This window comes from Ceratotherium simum, chromosome 22, assembly GCF_057802395.1.
Source record: "Ceratotherium simum simum isolate JZ-2026a chromosome 22, ASM5780239v1, whole genome shotgun sequence".
In the NCBI taxonomy this organism is placed as follows: domain Eukaryota; kingdom Metazoa; phylum Chordata; class Mammalia; order Perissodactyla; family Rhinocerotidae; genus Ceratotherium; species Ceratotherium simum.
The window spans coordinates 16,461,068-16,485,114 of NC_141921.1; the positions used below are offsets into that span (position 1 = coordinate 16,461,068).

A 24,047-nucleotide genomic window follows, 5' to 3' on the forward strand; every position below is an offset into this window, starting at 1 on the left:
TCCATGAACACGAAAACCTCCATTTTTCTTTAACGTCTTTCAATAGTTTTGCTTCCTCCCATAAAGGTTTTGAAAAGGTTAGTCCTAAATACATTTCCTTAATACTACCATAAAGTAGACATTTTTTTACCAGCTACTATTATACAGAAGTTTTAGCCATTTACCAATAAATTATCCATTAACTGCAAGCTCTTGGGTTTTCTGTTACCAGCATCACCTATGGATGACGTTCTGTTTCCTTTCCAATCCTTACTCCCACCTCACTGCATGTCCTAGGCTCTCTTGCAGTGTTCAACAGAAAACATGACAGCAAGCATCCTGACCTTGTTCCTCATTTTAAAGGGAACAGAGCATACACATGCCTGATGCGATATGGCACCTAATTCCTTCCCACTCTCCCATGCTCTCTGCTCCAGCCACATAGGTCTTCTTCTAAAAGGATATTAGGTATTCGTAATTGTTAAGGCTGGAAAACCAGGGTCAAGGCTAAGTGTCAAACTGAGAGGCAGAGTTGCCTGATGAGGAAACCATAGACCATAGCCCATAGCCGTTGTGGCTAGAAAGCACTGCTTCCATCCTCCCCTCTAACAAAGTGGTGACTTCCCCATAGTTGCATGCTGGTGCATCTGACTGGCCGACCAGGTTCTCAACCTGCAACCTGGCTGCAAGAAAGAATGCATTCTCTGGATTGTCTTACAAAGATTGTAGGCTATCTAATCCTTACACATGGTGAAGGAATTCATAAAGTGCTGAGCAACAGAGCACAAATACATAGGAAAAAATGCATAAGTAGTTTTGTATGCAACATTAGCAAGACTGTGTAACAAAACCTTTCCTCCTTGCCATGGTTTTCAAAATCACATCTTAACACTATTGGATATTTAACCAATACTGTTGGCATTGTCATTTCCATGATATATACCCTAATGTATGTAATTATCAAAATCACTACATTTTACACACCACCAGCAGTGTGCAAGTGCCTGCTCCATTGTACTCTTATCAATGTTGAGTGTTTTCATGAAAGGCAGAGAGTTGGTCCCAAATTAGGAAGAGTAGTTTCAAAGACTGTTGACTGATATTAGTCTACTTGTGTATTCTTTCCCACTTTATTCACCAGTCTCCTAGAATTGAAATTACCGGTGCAATGCAATCTTGGTTCTGTGAATTCTGAGCACATTCTGAAAAGCGGCACCATCTGGACTTACACAGCACTGCAGGAATCCTGGATGTGCAACTGTAGCATACTCTACCGTCTTTTCCCCTGGGCCACGAAAGCTGGCCAAAATGATCCAGAATAAGTCTCTGGACAACAGCCAGATTATTCCATAAAGAAATCAAAGAGCATCTAATAAGACATTTTAAAAGAATAGCCAAAACAGGCTTAGGTTAGAAGGGAGTTGAGACCACAAAACTAATCTCACCAATCTCCATGATCTCAGCAGCCTTTCCACAGGCGTCACATTGCTTGTTGTTTTCTACTGACCATGACACCAGGCTCTGTGGCAGGCATCTGATAACTCTGAAGTGGGTACCTTCTTTTGGCAGGCTGAAATAACTCTCCCACAGGGACAGAAATAAGTGGCTTCCAGGGATTAGAACCCAGTTGGTCTCTGCTGGAGCATGTCCTCTGCCCTTTACCACTGCCTCCCACCAAAAAGGAATGTACAGAAAGGAAAATGGTTAGATTATCACAGTAAATATTTGCTAATTTTTTTTTTTTTGATGAGGAAGATTGGCCCTGAGCTAACACTTGTGCCCATCTTCCTCTACTTTATATGTGGGATGCCTGCCACTGCATGACTTGATAAGTGGTGTGTAGGTCTGCACCTGCAAACCCCAGGCCCCTGAAGCACAGTGCGCAAACTTAACCACTATGCCATCAGGCTGGCCCCAATATTTATTAATTTTTAGCACGAGCCCAGTTATGTGACTCAGTCAAGAATTACACGTTTTAAGAAAACTTCTCTGAGTCATTACCAGTGAGTTCCATCTATTTGCAGATAGGTTTAAGCTAAGGGTCCTATCACCAGCTAAGGACTTACAAACTGAAGACAAAAATATACACAAAGACAATTATTTAAGACCTTTATTAACAGGTGCTTGCAGTTTGTTGACTTTTTTGAAAAAATCAAGTTGTAAACTTTTATTACAAATTAAAAATGAGGTTCTTAAAAATCTCAACTTGACCAGATATGAAACAATTTAAAAACCTTTACAGGTGTATTGAGAAAAACCAGGCTTTTTTTTTTTTAAAAAACACGTTTGTCATTACCAAAAAGAGACATCTTTAGGTAAAAATAATAAAAACCCCATGCTGCATAGATAATGCAGATAGTTCTAGTTATCTGGTCAACAGGCAAAAAGCAAGCACTTAAGGTCTTCAGCTCCAATCTTTTGTTCATTTCTTATTGCTGGAATTTCATATTCATTTCTTCTTGTTGGATGACTAAACTGTAAAGAAAAAATAAAGATTATCTTGCACAACTCACTGCAATGTTCTTTTAGTATACTAAATTGCTCCAAATCACATTAGCTAAGTAGGGCAGGCACTAACGAATCTCACACTGGTTTATCCTGACAGTGATTTACAAAATGAGTGGACACTGCTATGTAACAAGCATGGTTTACCTGTACGTTCTGGATGACCTTCTGCCACCCACAAAATACTAGAGGGAAAAAACTTAAAGTATTACTGGCTGAAAATGATAATTCAAGAGCCTAAGAGACAAGTACATGTCTCTCAGTATCAAGTAAAAGGCTGACAGCAAAGGAATCCCTTAATTTTGGAACTGATGATACGGATGTCAAAGCTGCCACTTTCCCCAAAGAGACTATGTGGGTCATCATCAATCCAGGTTATTAATTCTAGTAGCTACCCTACTTCTCTTTGAAAATGAAGAATAACAAAATGTAATTAACATACTTATTAGGGTAAGGTTACCAAGCCTTTCCTCAGCTTACTGGTGAAATCACAAAATTCACTCAGAAAAGTTGACACAAGGCTCTAATACTCAAGATATGATGTGAAGCTAGGCCTCCAGGTGTCAGAATTGAGGTGACTGAGAGGCAAAGCACGGCTCTGATACTTGCCATTACCAAGATGTAATATTTAGACGATTGTAAAATTAATTTGGGTGGCAGTCACTGAAAGTAAAAATGGCTTACCTTACCTGATGAACTGGCCTTTTTCTCTCGCATTAATGGATACCACTCATAACCGCTCAGAGGCCTAAAGGCCACCTAGGTTTACTCACCCGGATGATGGTAGAGATGGTAAGCCGGCATTTACTCAGCCCCGCCCTGCTCAGCCTCGGGAGCGGACGAATTCTCAGCTGGTGGATCGGCTGCTTTAGTCTCTTTGCCATCTTGTGGTTTAGGGTTTTCCGGGCGTCTGCGTCGGTAGTTGAAGTTGCGGCGGTACCGACGTTGAGGGGGCTGCTGACCTTGGGTCTCATCTCCTTGATTTTCCTTATCTTCTTCATTGCCATCCTCTCTAGGCTGTCTTTGGCGAGGAGGGCCCCTGGAATGAACATTGCGCAAACTTGCAACGATAAAATCTTCTTTCTTTAACCCACCCACCAGTGTTAACACTTGGTTTACTTAAGTAAACACCATATCTGACCTTTCGTTTTAATCAAGTGGTCAGCAAGCAAATTAGCAGAAATGACAGACGAGGCTTGGTTCATCTTTCACAAACTGTGATTTTGTACAAGGATTTGAAGTGTGAACTGGAAGATGAGCATTTAAAACTGGTTTTAGGGCCGGCCCTGTGGCTCAGCGGTTAAGTGCGCGCGCTCCGCTGCTGGTGGCCCGGGTTCGGATCCTGGGCGCGCACCGACGCACCGCCTCTCCGGCCATGCTGAGGCCGCATCCCATACATCAACTAGAAGGATGTGCAGCTATGACATACAACTATCTACTGGGGCTTTGGGGGGAAAAAGATAAATAAATAAAAACAGAAAAAAAACAGAAAAAAACAAAACTGGTTTTAATGAACTAGCAAACTTTTACTCATAGTATAATCTATTATGAAGCTAATCATGAAATGACTATAAAAGCCATCAACACTTTGATGTCATCTTTAAACATTTTAAAATGGGCTTTATGGTAACCACACTTGGGAACAAGTGCTAACCTTTACAGAGGAACACTTGCTAAAAAGGCAGAAAATCAAGACCAAAGAAAAGATGCCCTCTTCATATGAATGAAAGTACAGGGCAACCATTAAGTCATTAGGGAAATGCACATCAAAAACCATCAGATATAACTTCATTATCTACTAGGATGGCCATAACCAAAAGGCTGGGAAATAACCAGTGTTGGCGAGGATGTGGAGAAACTGGAATTCCTCATACATTGCTTGCAGGAATATAGAATGGCAGAGCAGCTTTGGAAAACAGTTTGGCAACTCCTCAAAACGTTAGAGTTACTCTGTAACCCAGCAATTCCACTCCTAGATCTACACCCGAGAGAATATCTGTTTTGTGAATCACTATAATATTTATAACAACAAAAAAGTGGATGGGGCCGGCCCCATGGCTTAGTGGTTAAGTGTGCATGCTCTGCTACTGGCGGCCCAGGTTCAGATCCCAGGCACGCACCGACGCACCACTTGTCCGGCCATGCTGAGGTGGTGTCCCACATACAGCAACTAGAAGGATGTGCAACTATGACATACAACTATCTACTGGGGCTTTGGGGAGAAAATGGGGAAAAAAAGGAGGAGGATTGGCATGGATGTTAGCTCAGGGCTGATCTTCCTCACAACAGAAAGTGGAAACAATCCAAATGTCCATCAACTGATAAATGAACAAAATGTGATAATCATACAACAGAACATGATTTGGCCATAATAAGAAATCAAGTACCAATATATGCTACAACATGGATGAACCTTAAAAATATGCTAAGTGAAAGAAGCCAGACACATAAAGAAGCTGCGTATTTTATGATTCCTTTTATATGGTATGTCCAAAAACGGCACATCCCGAGACAGAAAGTAGATTAGTGTAAGCACGGGGCTGGGGTAGAGTGGAACAGAAAGTGACTGCTAATGGATAAGAGGGGGGGGGGGGGGTGAGGAAAATGTCTAGAATTAGTGGTAATGGTTGCATAACTTTGTGAATATACTAAAAACCACTGAGTCGCACACTTAAAAAAGTTTAAGCGTTACATTCCAGCAATATATTATCTTCAATGGCCTGAAATTAAAGATATCAGGACCAAAGAAAGTATCATGACTTCTAACCACCAAGAAAAAGACACTAGGATTTCTTTTTCTGGTGATTATGTCAGAAAACATCCTCTATCCATAGTCACAACACCCCAGAAAGCCCCAGGAACACCAAGATTAATATCATGCCTTTTATACCTACCAGTCATCACAGGCTCTAACTCCCATTTAGATCTGTACATCCTATTTTTCACCTTCAAATTTTCCAATCTCCCAACTACTCATCCCAACCCCTCCCCTCCTCCTGAAATCCCTTCCCCACATTTTTGGGAACTCACAGCCAAGCTTTGGCAAAATTGCTCTGGCTTTCTCCTGCAGACTTCAAGCGGTAGCTGCCCCATCCCCATCACTGTGGCTTCTTAGTCAATTCTCCTCATTTCTTTGTAAACCCCAAGCTTGCAAATCTCACGTGAGGCTATGTTCCGTTTACCATCCTTGCCCTGTTGTAGTTATCATGACAGCCCCAAATAACCTGGGCTTTTAGATTCTTGACCTCCCATCCAGTTCTTGTTTCCTACCCGAGTTTTCTCAATTTCAAGCATTCCACTCTCCACTCAGCCCTTCCTATTTTTCTTTATTTCCACTAGGACCTATAATCCAGCGATCCTATCACCTAGCTGGTCCCTCATTCTTCCTTTACCCTTTCCTCCACTCCTTACCCAAGTATAAAGTCCACCTTTAATCATTATAACCAACCCCAAACCTGGTATCTTCATCTGGACCAACAACTGCTGGTCAAATCCAACTCTCTCCCCAATTGGAGCCTGCTACTCAAAATGGCTGGAAAAACACAACCATGCTGAGTGGACGCACTTTAAATTTGTGATTACTACTCTATTATTTGATTTTCCCTATCTTTCTTTTTTTTTTTAAAGATTTATTTATTTATTTTCTCCCCAAAGCCCCAGCAGATAGTTGTATGTCATAGTTGCACAGCCTTCTAGTTGCCGTATGTGGGACGCGGCCTCAGCGTGGCCGGAGAAGCGGTGCGTCGGTGTGCGCCCGGGATCTGAACCCGGGCCGCCAGCATCAGAGAGCACGCACTTAACCGCTAAGCCACAGGGCCGGCCTCCCTATCTTTCTTCCAGAAATAATTTCATGTCTTTGTCCCAAACTCCCTCTCTTACCTCTCCTTTTGACTGCACTAACACACCAGTGGCACATACACTCTGGCTTCTTACATATGAAACGCCCATGGTTCCTAGCAAAAGGCCAACCCCTACTTGTGGACAGAACCCCACCCCAACTGAAGATAGTTCCAGCAGTCACTTTCCTGCCAACCGTCCTCTTATACTGCATTTTTCAGCCTACAAATATACCCTCATTTCCCATAAACAAGAACCCTTTCTTGACGCCACTTTTCCGTTATGGCATCTCATTCGTCTCCTTTTCAGCAAAACTCCTGCTCTGCCTGTCACAGATCTCTCAATTTGCTCTTGGACCTATACCAATCAGGATTTCACCCCACACATCAGAGGCAGTATGTGTCATCTACTACTCATCTGACCAAACAATTCCTGGCTAAAGTTTGGAAACCCCTGCATTCATTGATAGAATCATTGTAAATTTTAAGGCAATTATATGTCACCGTAGGAATTACCTGGCACTGTCAATTCTATCCATTCAAATGAAAAGTATTAAGTCTAACTTAAACCAAAAGGCAACAGTAAACCTGAAACACTCAACAACAAAAACTCATGTGCTATTTTTAAGAACACCAAGGAAACTACTAGGCAGAAAATTTAAGCAGCTCTACAGTGTAACAAAAAGGTAAACTAAGGATTCTGCTGTTGGCATCCATGGATGTAATGGATAAACTGCCATGAAAGCTAAACTTTAAAAACATTTGGCACTGTTTAAAAAATGGTATTGTTTGCAATACTTCAACAAGGTATCTATGTCTATGTTTAAAACAGTTTGAACCACAGTTCAGCTCAAGATCAACAAAGCCCAACAATCTGTCAGCATCAAAAATAATCTTCCTTACTGAACAGGGAAGACTGCATCTATCTCAACATCCAGCAAACAGCTAACACAATCTCCTGGTGGCATGACAATTAGGCTCCAATTTTACTGAACACCAGCTAGGACTCCAGCTCCTTTTCATGAATTAAAAACTTAAGACAGAACGTACACATCAACGAAAATAAGAAAAAATACATTCTAGACACCAGCTACTGCAAAACTCCACACACATATACTGATGTAAGTAATATAATCTCGATTGGGTTCCCTAATTCCTAAAGCTTCAGTGACTGCTCATTTTTGGTAAAGTATACAGCACTTGTAGTTAGAAACCTTCTCTCTTCATCAACAAATTTTGAAGACTTCTGTGTTGTATTTGAGTTACTTTTATAGTTAAAGGAACTCGTTTCTTAAACCTTATTTGGGTATCTACAGTGAAGGCTGCTATGTAAGCGATTATCAGCTAAGAAGAGTTATTCCTGTAATGGATTCTTGAATATACTATCTGTTAACGTTAGGGATCACACCTGGAGCCTCAATGCTCTGACATAAGACCCTTAAAGGAAGTAATTGTCACACTATTCTATCCTATCAGTGTGGGACTGGGAACACTGCCTCAAGGTGTACTACATTTATGTACTAAACATGTCTGCCTCATGGAGCTCTTCCCCAACTACTCTATACTCTAATTTTAAATTAAACACCTTCTGTTAAAAAGGATTCTCTAATACCCAAGCACGTAGGCTGGCTGTTTAAGGCTAATCTGGAACTGAGTTTCTTTTTTCCAAAATGTAAATTCCTAACCGAGTGATTTCATTAAGCAACTTTAGGGTGTCAAAGAAAAAGGACATACTTACATTGAGAAATGTTTAACGAAAAATTATGCCATCACAGAGATAAAAACGTTGATTCTTCATTTATGATATAGTGCAGTTCAGATACTCCTAATGCTTAAAAGATTACTTTTATCTTTCCCCTCGCAATGAAGCAGGTCTTAAATATAATACGGTTTAACCAATTCTCTTACCTGTTCCAAGGACAGAAAATTTGAAATTCCATACCCTCATCAGAGGGAGGGGGGAGGGGGAAAAAAAACAACAACTGTATAAAGTAGACCTCATCTACACAAGCTGTTTTTAACCAGTGCCAGCAAAGATGTTGCAAAGAACAAAGTCTCAAAGATAACTGACTTCAGGTTCACCTTAGGCACCTGACTAAAGAAAATGTGTGTTAACAGATAAATGACTCAAAAAGACTGCAGGAGAAGCGTGATGCTGCTGAGTCCTAACATATGCTTGAGAAATCTTTTAATAAAAACCATACCTGCGGAATCGTGGTCTATAACCTCGATACATATTCTGCCTCACTGGTCTACCTTGTTCTCCTGCACCCTGGTTGTCAGCACCCTGAAAAGACAATGGACATCCAGCCAACTGGATCAGAACATTAGAGTAAAAACCCAACCAGACAAATCCAAAGTCAAAATACAGGAGTTAAAAGTAAATAAACAGATCCATCTAATAACTGTGATTATACTATAAATTATTAATTTTCTGGGTTTTATTAAAAACCAAAAAGTGCTTCTAGTTATGATTAATAGCTCCACACAGAGGAAGGTACCTAGAAAATGTTTAAAAATGCAGTCCTATCAAAAGTTATCACATGCTGTTGTTGATCCTTATACTTTTTGGTGAAACTTACCTCCATCACTTCTCCTTGCACAGGAGGGTTGGAATACTGTGGTCGACGCCCGTAGGGTCTCCGCATGTAGTAAGGTGGGAACCGTCGCCTGCGGTAGGGCCGGCGCTGTTGGGCCTGGCCTTCGGGAGCACTCTCTGATCCCTCATTCTTTTCCCCACTCTCACTGTTCTGGTAATTCTGCTGGTAATTGCGTGGAGGACCCCTGCGACGTGGATAGCGTCTATAATGGTTACGGTCTGCTGCATATTTACTGCCTTGCACTGGAACTCCACCAGGGCCTGTAACATTTGCTGCCTCCGCACCCTACAAAAGCCATCACATACTGCCAGTGACAAGCGAATTAAGTACACTTAAAATTTACACAAATCAAAGAGTCTATGTGGCCAGGGGTGCATAGAAATGATTAACTATCAGTTCCTCACTGTTCTGAAGAGATTGCCCTCTAACTGCAGCCTGCGCATTAGGTTTGATGCACCTGTGTTCATGTAGTCACCTGACCCATCCATCCACATTAGAGCCACCATCCTCATGGATGAGATCTCCACAATATTTCCATACTGAAGTCAAACCTTTACACAAAAAGCATCCTCACCTTTTCTCCTTCAACAACATCAAACTCCACAGTCTCTCCATCTCCTACACTGCGAAGGTACTTCCTGGGGTTATTCTTCTTTATGGCAGTCTAGTAATATCACATTCCAAAAACAGATTAACAGGGGAGAATAATGTGCTTTTTCATTTAAAATGTACCAGAGTCAATATTATTTTAGCTTGGATATACACTTAAAATTAGCTTTAAATAAGACCAAATTGTCAATAAATTTAGGAAAACAGGGACCAATGCTACCCCCAACCTCAACCAAAATACTCCAATCTTACAAGGCCCCAGCATTTTACCACTATTTTCCAAACTAAAACAAGTAATTTAATGCTCAACACAGACACAACAATATATATTTTTAAAAACTGCTTTTTGCAAAAGCATTATGTGTAGCTTTGAACAAAACGAGGATATCCATTTATCCCCCAAAGACTGCACTTAATAGTAGAAGCTAGCCCCACACAGGGCCAGTTTAGATGACAGGCGAGTTTAGGTTTGCATGCTTCAAAGCTGACCAAACCAACTTTGTCCCTGTGGTACCATATCAAACTCAATTACAAATGTCAACCAAAATCCCTTCCAACCTGTCTGTGATAATACTTCAATGGAAGTGCAATTCACGTGTATTAACTATGTCACGTTTTATATCTTCTAACTGCACGGGACGGTTGGTTATTACCTCCCCAAAATACAATAAATCTCATTGTTACTTGTTCTCTAGACTGCTACAACAGAGTAAAAGCGGAAGAATAACACCTCACATCTGTGTGTAATACTTCTGCTAAGTTCTTCCATACATTACTATTCCATCTCATTATGACAGATGATGTGAGGTATTATTACTCCTTTTTTACTGATAATAAAACAGGCTTTTAAAAGTTAGGTGACTTGCCCAAGGTCACACAGCTAGTAAGCGGCCGAGTATGGACTTCTCTAAATCCAGGTCTTGGGACTTCAAATCCCATGTTCATTCTACTACATCTCAGCAGTATTCATTACAGGATCACTCATGCATTTCCATTCCAGAGGGGGCAGGACAACCAACAAATCTGAAGCCAATTAAGCTAAGTTGCCCAGAACTCCAGTCTCCTTGTTACACCACTAAGACCTGAGCATCCAAAGTCCCAAGAAACAACTATATGTTGAAACCACTCCCAAAATAAAGAGGAAAGCATATTGGTGACACCTTGTGGGTCAGTACAAGTGTGTGACATGCGTTTAGCCAAATAATTGATCTCATCTGTCATCTAAACCGTCACAAAGTTTTCATACCTTTCATATACGGCCAACTCTCAATTACCTGCAGTCATAGGGGATAGCAGAAGGATGGATAATCAAAATCCCCAAACTCTTATTTCAGTCAGCATCTACAATGCCCTCCCCCAAATCCCCCAAATCCTTTAGTGTTGCTGACAGGCAGCAAGACTGACAAGCCTTGCTGTCTCTTGTTCCTAGGTCTGCATATACCTTTGAAAATCTGGAAGTAAGAAACAGGCAAAAACTGGTATTCAATTTTATAAAACAAACATTTGTCTTAAAATAACCTTGTCTGAGCAGCCCTATAATTATGTTTAGGATTTAAATGTTCCCATACTTATATCTGTCCCTGTGATTATCTGCTAGGGTTTTGTATATACTAGAAATTGACCTGGCTTCCCCCTCGACTGCCACTGAGCACTGTGTAGGACACTTGAGAGAGCTACAAAGCACCAACCCAAGATAGCCCTTCCTAAGAAGTATGCTGTCATCCAAGTTCACACCTGCCTGAATAAAGGCACAGTGTGGACATTGCCTTTATGTCTTCTGATGTCTGGATTACAGTATTAAAAAAGTGGTCAAAAAGTTGTAATTTTCACTACAAGTTGACAATATTTCAACAGTCTTATTAAAAAAACCGCAGAGCACAGAAGTACACACATACAGACGTGTTTTTCCTACCCACTGCATATCTGTGAAGGTAATTAAGTCCAAGGGGGCCTAAGATAATAAGTTTGAGATATTAGCGTTCATTTGGCAATGGCTTACTTTAACAATAAATTCCTTAACACTCAAGCATTTTTCAAAATATTTTCCTTAAATGGTACTTGAGGAGAAAGTTCAGCAAGTAGTAACTATCCTATGTTAGTTTCTTCCTCTCAAAACACTAAAGCCAATCTAAAAATTATTTAAGGAGTAACTGCCAACTTTGATACACTGCCTTTTCACTTAACCATAAACTGGCGAGGATTTCTAATTTTCCAAGCCAGCCGAAATTCTCCAAAGGTAAAAATATCTTACCCATTCAAAGTGCTTTAGAGGGCTGGCCCCGTGGCTTAGCAGTTAAGTGTGCGCGCTCCGCTACTGGCAGCCCGGGTTCGGATCTCGGGCGTGCACTGATGCACCGCTTCTCCGGCCATGCTGAGGCCGTGTCTCACATACAGCAACTAGAAGGATGTGCAACTATGACATACATCTATCTACTGGGGCTTTGGGGGGAAAAAAAAAGGAGGATTGGCAATAGATGTTGGCTCAGAGCCGGTCTTCCAGCAAAAAAAGAGGAGGATTAGCACGGATGTTAGCTCAGGGCTGATCTTCCTTACAAAAAAAAAAGTGCTTTAAAATAAAGAGAAGAACCTATGCTACTTTGCTGGTTTTCTAGCATTCATTTCAAATTGATGTTTTGTGGCTTTGTCCTATTTCCTCCATGGTTACTGTGATTTGTCCTTACTATAGAGGTAAACCTAACAGCATTTGAAAACATCTTGTCAAAGTTTCTGTGTATTTATAGCAATAGTTCAAGTTTAGGTTAATGGAAGTTTTCTGTTCATCTGAAATTAGGTTTGAAAATTTAGTCCAATGAGTTAAGCAGATTCAACATTTTAAAAAGCTAAAACTATTAATAAAATACCAATTTGAAACACCTATTTTAATTAAGTAAACCGCCAATACAATGTTTCAATGTATACATTTAAGCATGCTACCACTCTTCCTGTAGGAACTAAATAAACTGCTTGGGAGGTGGACTTAAAAACATTTCTGCCAGGAATAATAGTTGAGAACACAACCACCCTTTTCTTCTCACAAGCCTTGAGCCAGAAGTGTAAACATCCACACAAACACTCACCTGGTGTACAAATACATCTTCCTTGGTGTCATTCCTGCAAGACAGAACCAAGTTGAACAAGTTAGAAAATGGAATATATTTCATGCTGCCAAAGATTAAGAATACACTTGGTCCTTTGTGCATTTCCCCCCTATTTTTCCTACTGTTATACAGACTTTCTGGCTGCCAACCAGGATTTAGGAAATCACAAAATTAAACAAAACAACAAAAACAAAACTAGTAAGCCATCAGGATTTCTGCTTTAAAGACTAAACTGTTGTCAACAGTTGTAACCTTACTACCTATAGAAGGATAAAAAAAAGTCTAAGATATCAAAAGTGTGACCTAACAGCCATTAGGAGGGTAAAAGCGACTAGCAACATATTATTTTGTCACTCCTTATCTTTTTATTTCCTTCCATTAATTACTAGCTTCCTTCTTCTTCATTTCATCCTCAAGCATTTCCTCATCACCATTTTCAATTCCCAACTCTTCATGAGATCATAAAAGTGACCACTAAAAAACCCTATAGAATGTACAACACCAGGAGTGAGCCCTAATGTAAACTACAGACTTTGGGTGATAATGACATGTCAATTTAGATTGCAACAAACCTATCACTTTGGTGTAGGATCATAGGGGACACCATGTGGGTGGGGGCATGGGGTATATGGGAACTCTTATCTTCTGCTCAATTTTGCCATGAACCTAAAACTGCTCTTAAAAATAAAGTACTAATTTATAAAAAGAAAGAAAGAAAAGACCATAATGAAGTACAAACACGGACACCACCAATACCCACATCATTCATGTGGCAAGCATTGTACTTCAGGGTTATAAAAGGAATATTAGAAAATGTTACCAAACTACTTATCTAGTCAGGACAATCTTAAAAATAGTACAAAGTAGGCAATACACAAGATAATGCCACTCCCTGGAAAACAGCTTAGGGAGATGTTTTGTAGGACACAGACACATGGAAACCAACACAGGCTCACTAATGACGTCACACCAGACAACACAGTACTCATTTATTCTGTTAACACTAAACCAGCCTACTAGGGAATATCACAGCCAAAATGTATATCAATTTTAGGAAGAAATTTGACAACTCAAAAAATGCAGTGTTAGCCAAGATAAAATACTATGCTTTGGATGCATTACACTGATCTAGTTGCAACTTATTAAATGACTACCCAGAAACTCAAGGCACTGCTAACATAAAACCCAATTTTTAGTCCTCATTCTACTGCTAACAGCTGTGTAACCCTGCGAAGCTGCCTCCTCCTCACTGGATCTTTTTCTTCATCTGCAAAATGGGAAAAACTAAACACAGCCGCTTATGTTATTGAGGGTTTAAGTCCCAGCTACTGTGCTGGGTGCTTTATCTATATCACTCAATCCTCACAATCCTGAGGCAGGTGTTATTATTAAGCCCCCATTCTACAAACTAGGAAAATGAAGTGTGTGGTCATTTGCTCACAGTGTTAGAGTTTGACTCTACAGGCTCAAAAAGGGACCAGTTTGGAAATCTTTACATTTTAGCTTTAGAGGTAGATCACAGCATATGGTCTCTCCAATATGTGAAGACAACCACAAAGAACAAGCATCCCTATCCTTGCCTGCAGTACACACAGTTATTCCATAATCAGACCACAGGGCTCTGCTACATATCTCTCCACACAACCCATTAAAAATGTAAAAACCATTCTCAGCTCACAAGCCATACAAAACCAGCCGTAAGCGGTAGTTTGTTGACCCCTGATCTATAGTTAATACTGGAAACAATGCACGCCATGGTCACTAGAGATCTTACCAAACAGGGAAAAGTAGCAATTAAAATAGGCTGACCAAAACAGTTCATCAAGAAGCAAGTTGGGGGGCCGGCCCAGTGGTGTAGCGGTTAAGTGCGCGCACTCCGCTTCAGCGGCCGGGGGGTTTGCAGGTTTGGACCCCGGGCGCGCACTGACGCACTGCTTGCCAGGCCATGCTGTGGCGGCGTCCCATATAAAGTAGAGGAAGGTGAGCACGGATGTTAGCCCAGAGCCAGTCTTCCTCAGCAAAAAGGGGAGGATTGGCATCAGATGTTAGCTCAGGGCTAATCTTCCTCTCTCTCTCTCTCTCTCTCACACACACACACACACACACACACACACACACAAAGCAGCAAGTTGGAACCTTTAGCTATTATGCATGCAATGGGAGGGAATAGAGGCAGTCCTAGCACTGCACCTCACCTTCTGTGGTACATCCTGAGAACCAAGAGGCACAATTCTGCCTCCACCATACTTTACTGAGGGTAGAAGGTTACAGACAGGGCAGACTAGTTTATGAGCACCTTCCCACTGGACGCAAGCAAGTCATCAAGGACAGACAACTGTCACTCTTTCATCTAGCACCCAGCATTTTGTAGGAACATGGTGGGTGCTCGATTAAATTTTTATTATTATTGTTTTGTGTGTGTGTGTGTGTGTGTGTGTGTGAGAGGAAGATCAGCCCTGAGCTAACATCTATTGCCAATCCTCCTCCTCTTTCTTTTTCCCCCAAAGCCCCAGTAGATAGTTGTATGTCATAGTTGCACATCCTTCTGGTTGCTGTACGTGGGACGCCACCTCAGCACGGCCGGAGAAGCGGTGCGTCGGTGCGCACCCGGGATCCGAACCCGGGCCGCCAGTAGCGGAGCGTGCGCACTTAACCGCTAAGCCACAGGGCCGGCCCATCAATTAAATTTTTAAAATATTTACTGAGTGCCCACTATTCACTTACTACTAGGCCAGCTTTTCAAATTAAAATTGTCACTTCTTACTTTCCTAAAATCTATTCTTTCATATTATTCCATCTTATGAGTTCTTCCAAAATCTGCCACAAGCCGCTGGGCCTATAATGAAAGGATGACACATCCAAAGACCTCATTCATTCCTTTAATAAAGCTGAATACAGTCATGTGTGGCATAACAACATTTCAGTCAACGATGGACTGCATACACAACCACATATACGACAGTGGTCCCATAAGATTAGGACCATACAGCCTAGGCGTGTAGTAGGCAATACCACCTAGGTTTGTGTAAGTACACTCTATGTTCACACAACGACGAAATCACCTTAATGATGCATTTCTCAGAACGTATCCCTGTCTTAAGCGACATATCACTGTTATTTACTTGTGCTAGCTAGCTAGCCACTATGCTAAGCACCAGAAATAAAAATAAGACATGACCTATCCCCAAGGATTTCAATCTAGAAGGCCACCACCATTCAACCCAGTGCAGCAGCTGAATTACTAAATATGGTTTTCTGCATATCATATTATGTTAAGCCATACTAATCAGAGAGAGAAGGGGGGGGCAGGTGGTATATAAAGCAGTGGTTTAGCACTTCTTACTAGAACCACTGGAGCCAAAATTGGAATCCTCGCTATCCCATTAGTACTTACATGATCTTAGGCAAGTTGCCTTACTTGTTAAGTGGGGCTAACAGCACTTACCTATGAAATGTTCACTAATTATTTTTTTTAAACCCAGTGAAGGCCACACTATAATCCAATCTAAGCCTATCCATACTGCTGCCACTTCAAACAATTATTTTACTTGCAGTGTGATGTCCAGAACAGCTGTCCAATAGAAATAAAATACAAGCCACATATCTAAGCTCATTTTCTAGTAGCCATAATAAGTAAAAACAGGTAAAATTATTTCAACATCTATAATATTAAAACTGAAGTATTTTACATTTCTGAAAATTAGATTCACATACTCAAGCTGTTCAAAAAGTGGTTCAAAACAAACACTAAATTGAGTATCAGTTTTAAGATACTAATTAGAATTAAAAATTCAGTTTTTCAGGTGCACTGGCCAAATTTCAAGCGCTCAGACATGTGTCTGATGGCTACTATGTTGGACAGCATGGGTCTACAATATCCCGTGTCATTCCATGTATCACACACCAGTCCTCCCAGTCTCCTGCAGCCAAGTGTACTCTTCCTGCTGTACTCTACTCTACCTCTTGTTAATAAGGACATTATACTACTGTCAATTTTTTAAGGAAAAACACACTGGGGGGGCCAGCCCTGTGGCTTAGCAGTTAAGTGTGCTCGCTCCACTACTGGTGGCCCAGGTTCAGATCCTGGGCGCACACTGACACACCGCTTGTCTGGCCGTGCTGAGGTGGCGTCCCACATGCAGCAACTAGAAGGATGTGCAACTATGACATACAACTATCTACTGGGGCTTTGGGGAAAAAAAGGAGGAGGACTGGGAATAGATGTTAGCTCAGGGCCCGTCTTCCTCGGCAAAGAGGAGGATTGCACGGATGTTAGCTCAGGGCTGATCTTCCTCAAAAAAAAAACAAAAAACAAAAAAAAACCCCACACTTGGCAGGTTTTCTCACCTACCTAGAAATATGGCATCGTTCTTATTCAGCCAATGAGGACACAGTTCTGACTTCAAGGAAAAAGGAATCACATAGCAAGGGGCTGAAGAAAAAAGGGGATACTGTTAAAGAAAGAGGAAGAAACCCTGCTGGGATTTAAAGAAAATGGACATCTCTTCAAGAGTTCCTAATCTAGTACAAAGAAGGTAAAAACATGTAGCCAGCACTGACCTCCTCTATTACTAAATATATCCAGACTAAAAAGATATCCTTAAATTTTAGGATAAGTTCTTAGCCAATCCACAGCATTGCCTCAAGCGAGACCTACCACACGTAGGCTCATCCATCCACAACTGAGTGCTCTTACGCTATTACCTTGTTGCAGACTGCCACACCAAGCCATTCTAACAGGCTACCTTGCCCAACTGCATAAATGTATGATCCTATAATTATAAAAACAAATTCCAGGATTTACTATCTATAGGCTCCAGAACCCAAGGCATCCATACACCAAGTCCGGAAGATGGCTCTAAGATCACAAAATCCGCTTACCTTTTTTTCTCTATTAAACACTCCTCACACCCACCAGACATACTCTCATTTCTTACATTCTTTCCTACCATTCTGCCTTAGATGAACTAGACTGTAGACAGTTCCAAAGGCCAAGACTGGAGCATAGGAAACTCAGCAACCACTGCCCCAGTACTAGGGAAACAGAAGGTGAACACACTAGTTCTCTATTCTAGGAGATTTTAAGATGAAAAGATTTTACATATCAGTGATTTGGTGAACATAGATGACTTCCAGCCAACTTACGATCAGTGGCTAACATAACCAGCATATAAATTCAATCCTAAAGTGCCCAAGTCATTGTCTTAAGACTTGGACCCAGTTCTGAAAAAGCCAACCAATACAGTGCTTTTTTAAGACTGCCAGTGACACATCATGACTTGGGGACTACTAAAGTACCTTTTTATGCCTCCCTCCTCCCCCATTCCTTCCTTAGTACTACACCACCGAGTCTTTAAGCCTTCCCCAGTGTGACAGCATTTAGTCAATTACGTTGTAGACGACCCATGACATCTATGACTTAGATCAGTCTGACTTTAACAGCCCAAGAGACTCGGCGATCATCTTTCCACAGGTCTACAAACTTTTAAAGAACCAGATAGTATTTTAGGCTTTGCATATTCTTTTTTTTAACAACTCTTTAAAAAGGCAAAACCCATTCTCAAATCACAAGCCACATAAAAACAGAAGTAAAAAGATTCAGAAGTGAGATAAAGGTCTAAGGTTCCCTCCTCCTTTAATTCTTTAATTGCCTCCCAATATTAGCTATTAAGCAAGTCCTTTAATTAGTAAAGCCACTCTAGACAATGAACTGGAACTATCAGAGCAACCCCTAACTACGTGAAATAGGCAGTGAGAAGTAGAAAGCTTTTCAAATCTGGGGAACTAGCAGTCAGCACATAAGAGCTTCAGTGACATGCTGGAACTCTTTCAACAGCTAAGACTATCCACCCTAAGAAATTATCCGTAACAATGTGGACAACAATCAATTTGAAGATGACCAGGGTCTACTTTCAGAGACAGTATAATATCAGGTAGTGAACACAAACTCCCGAGTCAGAAAACCGAGTTCAAACCTTACCTCCGCAAGGCACTCACTACGCTTCCTGGGGCAAGCTTACCCAACCTCTCAGTGCCTCAGACCAGCACCTACACATAAGGTCTTGAGGATTACGTGAATTCGTTCACTTAGAGCATTTACAACAATGCCTGGCACACGTACTTGATTAACATTAGCTACTTTTACCACCATGTGTGAAAGGAAGTCACCTTTATCAGTTATATACACATGGAATCCCCAAAAGGGCAGCCTCCCCTGAAAGGGAGACTGAACTTGACAGCCATGACTAAGTATTTTTGTAACGAGGGATAGCTAAGCCTTTCCCTGGCTTGGCTTATTACACATCTTCCTAAACCATGGGTAATAAACTCAAATGCATATACAGAGGTCAAGCAGGAAGAGAAGTCAACAACAGGAGAACACTAAGCCTGACAAACTGTGGTAAAAAAGAGAATGTGTGACCCATTTAGAAGTGGTAATAATACTCATGGCCAGCTGATGTTTATTTAGATGGGACTACAGGCCCCAAAGCTAAATGTCAGACCTTAAAAAAAAAAAAAAAGATAATCTGGATATTTTTGGTGTTATCTCCTGAATTTTAAGCGTTAGTGACCAATTCCTATTCTTTTTAACACATTGTATTGTCCAAACAAAACACCTGGGGGTAGATTTAACTAGTAGGTCACCAGTTTGTGATCTCTGCTCTATTTGAGTCTCTTTGCTCCAAATTCCTTGGCCCCCCCCAAAACCTTAGAATGATTAATTTAGCATTTTAAGTACTCTGGAGAACAGAAAAGTACTCCTCTTCTGGTCACTATAAAAGATACATGCCCCATTGAAATGTGAAGTTGTTACTGATTCATGCCAACCTTTCATGAATCTGGTGAGCATGGATTAATCCTCAACAGCTGGAAGCAAAAGACAAAATCCGGTTTCCAGGTTTAAAAAGCAGAGAATCAAACTCCCAAACCACTAACCCCTGTGGCATCCTTCCAGTGACATATTCAATAGTAATTTGGGGGGGGGGGTGCTAATAAACCCCCTCTAGTCACATAATCCAATTACCTTTTGCAGATGCAGGACACAAAGGAATGACAATGAATTTCTTAAAATTCCTAGATTACATAGCCTAAGAAAATAAAGCCAAAATTTTCGCTGTTTTAAAAAGCTCTATGCTCTTATTTAGCACCTTTTGCACAATAAAACTACCAAAAGAAAATTCTTTAAAAAATAATTCTACCAGGGCTGTAACAATTATTACAGGTAATAATTTAGACTGAAATAAATGTTTACAATGAAAATACATTTCTGTGAAGGCAAGAAATTTACATTAAAAAATCTACTTTAATTAAAAAACTCTTAAAAACCTAGAATATATAACTCATAGAATCACAACCTTAAAATTAGTGTCACAGTAATCATCCCAAACATTGCATCTTCTCCTTTATAAGAGACATACCCACCCCCCTTCCCAGCCACCCCCCTTTCAGGAGAGCTAGGTGCCTCCAGCCCTGTCTCCATACTGAACCAACTGCTAGCTTCCGGAACTGTAGTTCTTTTTCCTTAATCAAGGGAATCAATACATTTTCCCTTAATCAAGGCAAACTTCTCCTGGACTTAATTGCCATCAGATTTTACTGTATCTTAATTCAAAAACTCTCAAGATTACTGAAACGACCAGTTTAGAAATATAAAGCACATCTGAACAAGTAAATGTGACAAAACAGTTGAGGTTAGGACAGTCAGAACAAAGGATCATCAAAAGCCAATTTAAGTTTAACTTGCCCTGGAAGATGACCAACTGAGTTGATTGCAAGCCAGAACAGAGATATTCAAGGAATGGTACCTCACAGAATAAAAATAGAATACGTAAGGAACTATTCTTATCAGGAATATCATCAACTGTTCGCTTCAAAAATATTATAACCTATGTCCATTTAACTAAATGCAGCAAAACAGAAGGCACATACTACACTTTTTAAATCATAAATAAACTGCAATCTAACCACTGAAAAAGCTGCAACTTACAGACCCTTCTAACGTGCAGACCAGCAACATCCTATCATATTGGGTCAAGGATTAAATGCAATGGTTTTCAAAGTATGGTTCACAAGTCATAATCACCTGGAATTCTTGTTAAAAATGTACCCCAAACCCAATGAATCCAAGCTAGGAAGGAAGAATTCAGGAATTTGCACTTTTAACATCTTTTTGAGGTAAGCACACTTAAATTTGAAAACCACTGGTTTAAGGGTTAGGCCAGGAAGGAGAATCGGAGTAAGATGGTAATACTAACTGACACTAACCATCAATCAACTAAAAAGTGGCCAAATATAAGCACCAAAGTGTTCCTTTCGTTCCCAACTAACAACTCATTATCAAAAATCATGAAAAACGTAGCTTTGGGCTTGTCACAAAAGTAGACACTGGAAGAAGAGATGGAAAATTCCTAAAGATTCTGGAAGAAACAAAATGTTTCCCCATAACTGTAAACGCGGAAAACAGGCCATCAAATGCTTACAATTGCTTTTCCTTTAATACTTCATGGTTGAGTAACGAACAGTTCTCATCAGCCAATTATGCCTGTCTTTAAGCATGATCTTGCCCATTTGGTTTCCTGCAGCACTTATGCATTTCACAAACATTTGGTATTACTACTTAGCCTTGTTCTTTCAAACATCTAGTTGTTTAATGCCTTCTAAAGTAAGGACAGAAGAAGGAAAACGCTGACACGGCGGTATCACACCTGTAGGGCCCACAGTGTTACTACCAGCACACACGGTGCTCTGCACCGTGTAACTGCTACCAGCCCTGGCAGCCATCTTGAAAACGGTGCCCGGCTCACAGGGGACACACCGAGGAGTACTGGGAGTCTGCTGCGCATCGCCATCACTGCTACAACCAGTTCTAAGGATTAATCCCACACACGTAGCTGTAGCTTCGCATTCATACACGAAGAACGACGTTATCACGGAGTAAGGCCACTCTAATAATCTACAACCAAAGCTTTAAAATTCACGTAACAGGACTTTAAAACAAGAATTAGAAAAAATAAAAATTGAGAGAAAAAAAGGCCATTTTCTTCCAGATGTAATACTTACTCTACGAGGAAATAAAAACAACTCTGTTGTCAAAGTAGTCCTAACATGAAATTTATCTGAGGCATTCAAGACAGCATATACACAAACGTTAAAACAAAGGCAGTGTAACTTGATGGTCACGGTGACGAGATTCCACATACTTGTACCGTCAAATCACGTTACCTCCAAAGGGGAACAGGCTGTAATCAACCTATATACTAATTAGTGAGTCACATTTTCTAACACCAATTTCAATAACGCATAAAACGATGACAAAGATAAAAACGGGGTGGGCCCAGGCCTAACAGAATTATACTAAATCTTCGTTTCCTCCGTTTGCCCTGTTGGAAGGCTCACTCACTCCGCTCGCCTTTTAAATTGCTTTGTACCATAAGAAGCCTTTTAAGCTACAGATAAGCACTTAGCTGCAAAACAAAGACAATCTCCAGATCACTAATACCTTCAGTCATCAAAGGAAACAAAAATCACACTAACTACACCAGAGGTGGCAACCTCACGCCTGCTCACCATCCCCAGCCCGCAAAGCCTCCAGACGGGGCACAGCATGCAGATGGAGGACCGAGGCTTCAGCGGCCGTCAGCTCACCTGTTGATGAAACCATATCCGTTCCTTACATTGAACCATTTTACTGTTCCCAAAACCTTCGTTGCTGGAGAGAGGAGGGAAAGAAAAAACCCGACGATTACCAGGCAGCCTTTTTTTGAACCGCCACGCTTCGGCATCCGGTCCCTCCCTCGCTCCCCGCCGCCCGACAGCCTGCTCCGCTCGGGGCGCGCCGGCCCCGCGCACGTGGGTGAGCCGAGGCCGCGCGGCCGGCAGCCCGGGGCGGGCGCGGGGCAAGTGAGGAAGGGGAAGCGGCCCGGCCCACCCGGCCTGCGTAGGCGGCGCCGCGCCCTCCGGGCGCACGCGGAAGCAGCGGGTGGGGACGAACAACGGCGAGCTGGCCGAGTGCACGCGGCCGGCGGGCGCCCAGCGGCGGACCCCGCCGCACACGCGGCCGGGCGCGCGGCCGCCCGGGGAGGGGCGGGGGCGCGGGGCGGCGCGCGGCCGCCGGGCACGCGGACCGGGCGGGAGGGCCGGCGTCCGCGAGGGCGCGGGGGGCTGGGGGAGGGGCGGCCGCGCGCCGCCGACTCGGTCCCCGGCCGCGCGCCGGCTCGCCCCGCTCGGGTAACGGTTCCGCCGCCAGGCGGCCCTCCGGCCCCACCCCCGTCCCCGCGCGGCCCTCACCGATGACCTTCTTGTCCCCGCCGGCAGGCGCCGCCGATGTGAGGCCGCCCGGGCCGCCGCTCCCTGCGCCGCTGCCCGTGGTGCCGGGCTTGGTGTCGGCAGCGCTGAGGGCGGGGGCGGCGGGGGGGGCGGCGGGCGGCTGCTGGGTCTCGGCCTCGCTGCTCATGGTTGCGGTGATGGTGACTGGGGCCGGCTGCGGCAGCTGCGGCTCCTCCCGGGGTGTGATGGTAACTAGGCCGGCGGCGGCGGTGGGGCTGCTCAGGGCTCTCTGGGGTCCGCTCTCCGCTCCCGCTACCGATCGAACTAGCGAGAATGGCGGGACGGGCGGGATAAGCCCTGCGATCGACCCGCCCTAATCATCGTTCACTGGCCAACAGTACTGTCAGTCTCACCACCTGACCCCAATTCCTGACTCCTATTGGCTGATACTTTATCACTCCTCCACTCTCATTGGCCCTTAGGCGGCTAATTCGGCCGACCTACAACCGTTCCTGCCTCCGCCGCCGCCATAGAGACCGGAACTAGAATTAGAGTAGAGTCACCACGAGAACCATAGAGTGCCCGAGAGGACGGGTAGAGAGAACGTGACTTTCACGAGGCTGCAGCCTGGGAGGGAGGGTCCCCCGTCCAGGGTTGTGCCCTGGCCGAAAGAAAGGCACGGCCAGACACCTGAGCCGCGACTACCCGGCCTGACCCGGGCGCTTGGAAGGGGGCCCGACGACCCCTCAGGCCCATGTGGAGAGAAGGCCTCCCTCCCTGCTCCAAATATGGTCCTTGTGACCTCAGACCATTACTGCGGATAGAGCCGCCTTTTCTACAATGGCCGTGTACTCGCGGCACAGCCGAGGGTTTCTGGAACAGACTTAACCGTATGCGTTCAAAGAGCGTCCGTTTTCGGCGGAGCAGTCACCACGGAGGGACTACGCAGGCTCTCAGGCCGCCGCTGCTCAGCGTATTTAGGGTGGAGGGCTGGGGTGTACTCCATGGGGGCCTGCCTTCGGATCCATCTTACCAGGCATATAAGGACTTCTAGCTAAGTATTCATCTCCTTTTGTATTGCCCACAAATCAGATTTAATTTCAGCTCACATTTACTGAGCAATTGAGGCATTTTTCTTGCATTTTATCCTTACA

The 24,047-nt window shown here is 42.7% G+C and overlaps 1 protein-coding gene across 1 annotated transcript; it reads right to left on the reverse strand.

Annotated features, from left to right (window-relative positions):
- Positions 1-2,071: 2,071 nt before the first annotated feature.
- YBX1 (Y-box binding protein 1) lies at positions 2,072-23,207 on the reverse strand. Its single transcript, XM_087446139.1, has 8 exons — positions 22,915-23,207; positions 22,273-22,336; positions 12,607-12,640; positions 9,495-9,584; positions 8,903-9,205; positions 8,525-8,607; positions 3,258-3,523; positions 2,072-2,454 (listed from the first exon to the last, which is right to left on the reverse strand). The coding sequence occupies exons 1-7, from the start codon at positions 23,078-23,080 to the stop codon at positions 3,289-3,291; spliced, it is 975 nt and encodes a 324-aa protein (XP_087302265.1). The 5' UTR covers positions 23,081-23,207; the 3' UTR covers positions 2,072-2,454; positions 3,258-3,288.
- Positions 23,208-24,047: the final 840 nt, after the last annotated feature.